Source organism: Clytia hemisphaerica, unplaced genomic scaffold, assembly GCF_902728285.1.
Source record: "Clytia hemisphaerica strain Z4C2 unplaced genomic scaffold, Clytia hemisphaerica genome assembly, whole genome shotgun sequence".
Taxonomy (NCBI): domain Eukaryota; kingdom Metazoa; phylum Cnidaria; class Hydrozoa; order Leptothecata; family Clytiidae; genus Clytia; species Clytia hemisphaerica.
Window position 1 is genome coordinate 111,497 of NW_027104502.1, and position 9,276 is coordinate 120,772.

Below are 9,276 nucleotides of genomic sequence, written 5' to 3' on the forward strand. Positions count from 1 at the left end.
ATTAAAATATTGTCAATCTGGCTTTAATAACGTAACTAAGATACGAAATGACATTTCCTATTTGACTTTTTGGCTTACTAACAAGCTGAAAATATAGTTCCATTTAATATTTAGGTTACAGGGTCGGGTTCTATCTTCGGATTTTGTTCATGGAAGCTACTACCAGGAAGACCTGGGTAAGTTGTATGAAGAAACCAACCGACACAAGGTTTGCATCTCAAATTTTTCTCTGGGACATTTCTGATTATAGCTTTAAAGTTTATTATCAAAAGAGATGAAATCGAAAGGAAACCTTTCCCTAGGCTGATTTAATAGGACATATTCTACAAAGAAAATGACAGCAGACTTTTCGTTTCCTTAAAACTGCTGTTATTTACATTCTATGATGTCAAGAAGGGCATCGTCCGATGACCGGACGCTCGAAAGTATTTGTTATCTGTAGTGAGGTCTGTTAGCACAGAAAAACGTAAGAATACCGTATTACTTCGAGGACGTCTATTCATTTTTTTTTTAGGAAGGGCGCTTATTCGAGCTGCATAAAGTTTATGTGGGATCAGAGTATGGCTAGAATGTTTGCCCCTTTAATTATACTAAATTAAACAAGTCTTCCCATGATAGGACAGTGCTAGAAAATGTGTAGTTGAAAGCATTTTGAAGCTACCATCAGGCATACAAATTGTGACATTTTATTAAGCACAGAAGCCAGCTCTCTTCTTATTACCATGGGAATCCAAGCTCATAATGACGAAGAAAAAGTTACGGTCGACCCTTTGACCCTTTTCCTGCGCTTAATAGACCCGAGACAAATTATGGGAAAAGGTTTTGATAGATTTTATTTGCAAAAGTAATTCTCAGGAATTTATGCAAATAGATATAGAAATTTACCTAATTTTAACTAATATATAAATTTCTGTCTTAGGACCAGCAACTCTTTCCAGTGCTGCTTAGATCAAATTCAATGGTCAAATGCAACACAGACACTCTGGCCAATGCCCGCAGCATGTCGAGTGGAGGGGCAGCATTGGTCTCACTCCTGAAGCGATTTTATAGTATGGACCGACTAGCAAAATCAACAACGGCAGCGAAAAGCAAGTATGGCTACGTCCAACTGCCTGATATAGAAATTGAAACTATGAAATGTAAGTTCAACAAATTGAATTTTTATATTACATTAATCCCCCAAAAACTTTAGACGCTAACTTTTCGGCGAAAAAACTTTTCTACATTTTAACAATATTATCAGTTGAAATCAGGTACAACGTTGTTTTGTTTGAGTTACTGAATATTTTCTAATCTGATTTACAGGATGGCAAATGAAGATTTTTCTTTCAAAGTTGAGAAGCTGACGTAGGAGACAAGAAGCTTACATAAAAAACTAAATACCCGATTTCAGAGACAATCACCTTCATCCAGTCGAGGGCACGATTTTCAACACTAAAGTGATTAACATCGTTAAATAAATCTAGAAACTTATTGACAACTAAAGTGAGAGCTGTGATGAAGAAGGCTTGACAACTTAACTGAGTTGTGACGAGCGGAGCTTGAAGTCCATATTTATACCCTCTTGTGATAATTATCATTAATTGTCGGCACTTTGTCTACAAATCTCAAGAGTTATTTTCTCTTAGAGATGAAATCAAAATAACTCTCATCAATTAGTGATTAATGGTAAACCAATTGGCAACTTAATTAATTGTTTGGACCGCATTTTAGCACCCAATACAATTACAGACAAATCACGTCGAATCAGAACTCGTTAAAATTGCCATATATTTTGACAAAAATCTATTAGAACCAAAAGTTAAATGAGTCAAAAAATCCCGACTATCTTTTTAAAATAATCTCCAGTAGAAAAGCTTGAAACTTTAGTGAAAATCAAAACAAGATAGAAGAAATACTCGGAAATACTTTAAACAGTTTCCTATGCTAATTATGAGTTCATCTACCGCATAAGAATGTGAAAAAAAAGCGAAAACACTTTTGAACAACCAAAAAAAGAGGTATGGTAAACTCCAAATGTAGGTTTTTTACGCCCAACCTTTGGAATTTTGGGACATGCCATAAGTTTTGAGGTCATTTTGTGTAATTCTGTCAATATTTTGGTGTCATTATAGATTGATTGATAGATAATGGAATCGTTATATGATCATACTTATTGAAACACACAGTACTTCCACTACAACACCTGGAACACACATTAGCATACTTGAAACAAACTTGCCCGAAATACACACTACTATACACACTATTAGTACACTAGAAACAGAGAATCAGAAGCCATGATCTAGAGTTTTTATTTTCCATGAATGGTAAAAAATTTTGTCATGTAAATAAATGTCAACTTGTAAAAGCAGCATTTCTTGCTTCAAAAACAAAAACTGATCAATCGTGAGCACGTGTCTTTGAAGGCCACTCCAGCTCTTTACATCGTTGTACCAAAAATCACAAAATTCCTATGATTCAATACCGAGAAAAGTTGGCAACAGACAGACGGACGAACACAGGTCATAATTCATAGGACCTCCAGGTAGGTCCAATAATTCATTACTATATGGTAAAAGCCCAGATTTTGCAGCGAAAAAAAATAACCATATAGTAAAATGTTAAAAATTCTTGAAGGAATGAAATAAATGAAAAAACAATTATTCCTACCTAGTAAAAACGCTGAATTCACATGGAGAAATTTATTCCTACCTCCCAAAAAATCAAATTTGACAAGGAATTTTCACTTAGAAAATTTGCTTATTTCCTATCTAGAACCTTGTGACACTTTTCCTCGGCCAACTCCTATCTTGTAAAAAAAGAAATTCCTATAGAAAAATGCCATTTTACGACCTTGGATTTTAATTTTTTTTCCTGTGTCAACTGCTTGACCCCCCCCATGCTCAGGAGAGGTTCATGGGAACAATATCGTACAGCTGGGGTGTTGATGTGCAAGGAATTCGAGTTTCATCTCAATGGGTACAAGTTTGCAAGGTTGGTAAGATGTATTTTTGCTCTTACATTTAACTTATGTAACAAGCTCCAAAGCCAAAGTTCCGTCCAGAATTCCAGTCGCAGCAAAAAGGGCAATCGAGCGTTTATGTTGACATTATTTTGTATTCCTGCCAGGTCCCTTTATATCAGCTCAGAAGAGAACTTTTTCTATCTTGTTTGGAAAGAATTGAAAAGACAGACACTGGAAGGATAGATCAGCCCAGAAAAACAAGAAGCATTTGTTGCCCGTAAGGAACCCTTTTTCAGTTTTTTTTAATTGCATTCCATGGAAAGCAAGGCTGGACACATTATCTTCCACATCATTGTGTTGATGTGCAAGGAATTCGAGTTTCATCTCAGTGGGTACAAGTTTGCAAGGTTGGTAAGATGTGTTTTTGCTCTTACATTTAACTTATGTAACAAGCTCCAAAGCAAGGAGTGGAAAGCAAGGCTGGACACATTATCTTCCACATCATTGTGTCATTTGTGAGGACTAAGAAACAACAAAAATGAGAATTGTGTTTGATGCCTCCTGTCAATCGAATGACAATCCTTCTCTAAATCAGTGTTTAGAAACTGGTCCATCTTTTAATCCTGAGCTTTTTGATATTCTTTTACGTTTCCGTCTTTTTCCAATCGCACTTGTTAGTGATATTGAGAAGGCTTTCCATATGATCAGTGTTCGACCCGAAGATCGTGACGTTCTGAGGTTCGTTTGGTTTGACCCAAAGGATAAGAACAAACTTGTCACTTACCGTCAAAAAAGAGTTTTAATGGGATTGAATGCAAGCCCCTTTATTCTTACTGCTACTGTTCAAAATCACCTAGAGAAACAGAAAGGAAATGACTCGAAATATCGATCCCTCTTTGAGGGTATCACAAACTCCTTGTATGTTGATGATCTATGCACCGGTGAGTTCGACGAAGAGGCTGCATTTCAATTTTTTAAAGACTCGTAGAAACTCATGGAGGAAGGCCAGTTCAACCTTCGTAAATTGAAAACGAGCTCATCTGCAGTGTCAGAGAAGATGGTGAAGGAGGGTGAAACATTGGATAGTGATGACTGCAAGGTTTTCGGTATTCCTTGGAATCCAAGATCTGACGTTTTCTTCTTTTCTTTACATGAATTTGCTTCGAAATTTCTTAATATGGTTGTGACCAAGAGAAATGTTGTTTCGGTAGTGGCTCAACTCTTTGATCCTCTCGGTCTTCTTTCACCTGTTTTTATAACAGCCAAAGTTCTTCTCCAGAAAATTCACAAGTCCAGCTCCGACTGGGATAAGGTTGTTGAGAAAGATCTCCAAGATGAGTGGAAAGACTGGCTAAATCTTTTGATTGAAATTGGCTCTGTCAAGATTCAACGCTTCTATTTCATTGGGCTTGATTCCTTCAGTAGAGAATCTCTCATAGAGCTCTATGGTTTCGTTTATGTTGTCGAAAATCTTCTAGAAGAGCAGTCACAGTCACAAGCAAGACAAGAGTCTCTCTTCTAAAAGAAACCTCAATCCCTCGTCTTGAGCTCCTTGGTGCATACATTCTTAGCGTTCTCATTCAGAGAGTTAAACAGGCAATGTCAAACATGATTAAGATCGATGGTATCCACTGCTGGGCAGACTCGATGGTGGTACTCTATTGGTTGGACAGTGGTAAGGAGTTGAAACAGTTTGTTCGTAACTGGGTGAAGAAAATCAAGAAACATACACAGGAAGGAATTGGGAGACATTGTCCAGGCAAAGAAAATCCATCAGACATGACAAGTCGAGGTGTGTCATTAAAGGAAGAGTTCGAAGAAGGTCTGTGGTTTCGAGGTCCAGAATGGCTTTCTAAAGATCCAGAACACTGGCCTAAACAGAAACTTGAGGTGGATATGTCGGTGAAAGAGAAAGCAGTGAAGGAAGTAAATGTAAGTAAGGTATTGCTGTCGAGAGTAACCACTGTCCAACTGATAGAATTTCAACGTTTCAGTGAATACAAGTCACTTATTCGGTCAGTCGCTTGGGCTATTCGCTTTTGCCACAACTTTAAGGTTTACCACGGTTCTCGCTTTTCTCTGGGACAATTAAGAAAAGGTCCACTCACTGTCGATAAATTGAAAAAGGCTGAACTTGACGTTCTAAATCAAGTTCAAAATCAACTCTCTGACGACCGTTTGAAGGAGCTAGAGGTTAAATGTAGATGGTCTTTTGGAAACTGTAGGTAGACTCGAAGAAGCTTCATCTTGCAACCGCACCCTCATCCCACGTGACAGTCATGTCTCAGAGTAGATCATTCTGCAGGCTAATCAAAAGGTGTCGCAGCAACTCTAGCTGAAGTCAGATCTAGATTTTGGATTCCGCAAGGTCATCAATTTGTGAAGAAAATCTTGCAAAATTGCATCATCTGCAAGAAACTCAACTCAAAGTCGTTTTCAACCATTGAAGGGTTGCTTCCTGAGTTTCGTATTAATAAAAATGTCACTGGTTTTGAACACGTCGGCTTAGATTATCTTGGTCCACTGTATGTTGTTGAGAAATCATTTTCCACTTCTGTAGAAAAGAAAGTCTGGGTCGCTCTCTTCACGTGTGCAACTACTCGCGCAGTCCATCTTGAGCTTGTGAATGTGACTGCTTTCTCAACTCTTTTCGGAGGTTCTGTGCTCGACGAGGTATTCCTTCTTTCATTGTATCAGACAATGCCAAAAAATTAAAGGCAGCTGATAAATACCTCTTAAAGTTGTCGAAGGAATCCGAGGTCCTGGATTATTTCTCATCTTTGATCACCTGGCACTTCATTATTGAAAAATCTCCTTGGTGGGGAGGCTTTTGGGAGAGGATGGTCAAGTTGACAAAATCATCTTTGAAGAAAACTTTGGGAAAAGCGAATGTCTCCTTTGAAGGGTTGCACACCATTCTGACTGACATTGAAGCCGTGTTGAACTGTAGACCGTTGACGTATGTTGGTGCCGATGATGAGATCGAATGCCTGACACCATCACATCAACCGGACAAGTCGTGAAAACGTTGGAAGAAAGCTATCAACACGTCAAAAAATGTTTTAAAGATGCGCGGGGAAGATGGTACCGAGAATACCTAACAGAGTTGAGAGTACACCACAAGAAAGTCAAGAAATTCGAAACCCCAAAAGTTGGATCTTTAGTTTTGGTTAAGGATGAAAACAAAAAGAGACAACTATGGGATGCGGGTAAGATTGAAAATTTAATTTTTGGAAGAAAAAATGTTGTTCGAGGAGCCTTGATTAGTTTTGGCATTGAAGGCAAACATAAGGTCAAACGTCCCCTTGAACTGTTGTACCCCCTAGAGGTCCATGGGTGGGATTCTTTTCATTTTTCAGGACAAGAAACATCAACAGGATTACCAAATGAAATGCAACAATCTAAGAATCATGTCAGTGTAGAGAAGGAATCCCAGCCAATTATACCGGCCGTTGTTCAAAATTTAGTTTTTTCTCCTAAACATCACACATCTATCTCTTCTGAACCATCGATTGTTGCCTCTTCTGAACCATCGATTGTTGCCACTTCTGAACCATCGATTGTTGCCACTTCTGGTCCATCAGTTCCTGTCGTCTCTGGTCTATCAGTTCCTGTCGTCTCTGATCCGCTCATTCCTGTCGTCTCTGGTTTATCAATATAATCAAGATGAATTGATTGCACTTCCACGCACTCTACCGTGACATTTTCTTCTGTTAGAAAAAATAATAATAAAAAAACAATTTGGCTAATAACATTGATCTATGCTCGTAAAATAGTGATTCTTATAGATAAAGATTCGTTTTTCAGCCAAAAAAATAATAAGTGTTTACAGAAAACTCAAATCATTACCCTCCACCGTGACATTTTCATTGTAAAAAAACAAATAAAAATAATAATAATAATAATAATATGGCTAAGAACATTGATGTATTCTTATTAAAAGTGGTTCTTATAGATAAAAATGCGATTTTTGAGCCAAAAAATTTTTTTGCAACAATCTGCTTGAGTCATCCTTTAACTATGATTGTACCCTACTTTCATGCTAAAAATCAGAAAAAATTAATGATCCAATTTTTCACAAAGTCCAAAAAAACCCGTTTTTAAGCCGTTTTTTGGCCCAAATTTGCCCAAAAAATTTTTTTTTCGAAAATCGGGCTCCGTCACATTCGAGAGTTTATGGTCATGCACCTTTGTGCCAAAAATCAGAAAAGACTAATGAGCCAATCTCGAGAAAAGCTGGTAACACACTAACTAACTAACGAACATGGGTTAATTTATAGGACCTCCACCCCACCGGGGTAGGTCCAAAAAGCAGTATAATCATCTCAATCCAAGTTCAAGGAGCAACCAAATCTTCAGTGCCATGTTTACAAAATTGAAGTATTTCTTTCCGAAGATATTCTGCGCGTGCTTGGGTAAACCCCTTTGGTTCCACAATATCTGGTAGCTCTGCTGTTACAACTGGTGGTTTACGCTTTCTAAAAACCGAGATTTTTACTGGTTCTGAATCCAGAGTCTCATAGCATGATACAACCCCTGGTTCATCTTTTGACATGCGAAAATGATGGTACTTTAGCATGTCCTTGAACCTCTTGAACTTCAGGGTTTTTTCAAAGTGATGCGACCAATCGTACGTCTTTACGGTCATGTCGTTGTTGTGATTTCCGACAAGAACGTCAAAGTTACACTTGGTGCCATCACAGACATCGGCAATTTCGTACAGGGATGGAACATACGTTTTCCTCAACTTCTTCTTGAAGCTACCGAAACACCTTCAAAGAAATTGAATGGTTAAATAAAATTGGAAAATTCGATAATGTACGGTAGAGACTATTAATTTTTTGACACAACAAAAATTGCAAATGATGGCTTCATGATATCGTATAAACACTTATATTATATATACTATTGTATGATTATGATAGGTATACATACGCACAATATATCTTAGATAACAATGAGAATCTTATGGCTTGTAGAATAGAGTTTAATTGCGTTTGTGTAATGATTTGGAGGGTGGATTCTTCATGAGACGAGAAATAAAAAAGGATAATAAGCTATGGAAATTTTATACTCTTTCATGCTTTAAATGTAGGAGGGTGTTAGCCTGGTTAACCAAGCCAGTTTTTACAAGGCCAAGATACGGCTGAAGACAATATAGCGTTATCGGTGCTTTAAAGATTTTTATGATGTACGGAATTTTAAGTTTGCCTTGAAAAACTGGCTTGGGCGAAGCGCGCGTTCAAAAAATGAACGCAAGTTTCGGTTCACTCGGGGTTCATTCTGATTGGTCAAAACACAAAAACGATAAACTGTCGTCTGTTTTGAAAACATCTTCTTACTCATGACATTTTTTGAACATATTTTTTTCCTTTGCTCACCCTCCTTCTTTTTTAATAATAGCCTTTTATCTTACAACATGTAAAAAAATTTTAAATCAATAAGGAGGAGATTTTTTCTTTTCGTATTTTTATAAAATGGATTCGTTATGAAAAATCTTTTGTTGAAAAATATTCGTTTAGAGAATTATTCAAATTATGTGCATTCACTATAAAAGGCCCGGGAAAGTTTGAATTTTCGTTGTTGTCAGTTGATAAGCTACCGAGTTTACTTGTACTAAGCCAGATATTCAGTCACAACTTACCATCAGATTTTACTAAGTGACTGAATCAATCTGGCTTAGATTTCTAGGCTAGGAGGGTGTTACCTTAAAGGGAGAAATTTTGGCGGAAAGAAAATTTGGCGGATTTGGCGGATTTGACTGAAATCTGCCAAAATTTCTTTTTTCCGCCATCCGCCAAATTAAATTCCCGCCAAATTAAACATTTTGAAAATATGATCTCTTTTAAGGTGTTTTTGCTATTTTTTCGCTGTTTTGACGCCATCTTAAGGTTATATTTTTAAGCGAACGCCAAATTAAATTCCCCCCAAATTTAGTTTTTAGCATTTTCCCATTATTTTCTTCCAAAAGTTGCAAGGTAACCCAGCTTAAACCTCTATCTCAAAAAATATCTTCGAGGAATTTAGAATAGAAAAGTATGTAGAACCTGTCGCAGCTGAACTTTGTATGCCCAGCAATCATGAAGCTATATTCTATTTTCTCGTGAAGGCCATTCAAAATTCGCCACATGAGATACCACAGGAAGGCATTATTCTTATTCTGCCCTAAAAATCAAAAAAAATCAGACTTAATACAACTGTCTGGAAATTAGTGTGACATACATAAAATTTTGAGCTGAATTTGATAAAAGGATGTAATACTTTCAGAAAATATGGAGGGTACTTAGCGTTAAAATGGGACTAAAAAATTTTTTTGCCACGTTTAGCCT

The 9,276-nt window shown here is 37.1% G+C and overlaps 1 protein-coding gene across 1 annotated transcript; it reads left to right on the forward strand.

The window, feature by feature from the left end:
* The first annotated feature begins 3,485 nt into the window (after window positions 1-3,485).
* LOC136821800 (uncharacterized) lies at window positions 3,486-3,935 on the forward strand. The gene has a single exon (XM_067078017.1). The coding sequence runs from the start codon at window positions 3,486-3,488 to the stop codon at window positions 3,933-3,935; it is 450 nt and encodes a 149-aa protein (XP_066934118.1).
* Window positions 3,936-9,276: the final 5,341 nt, after the last annotated feature.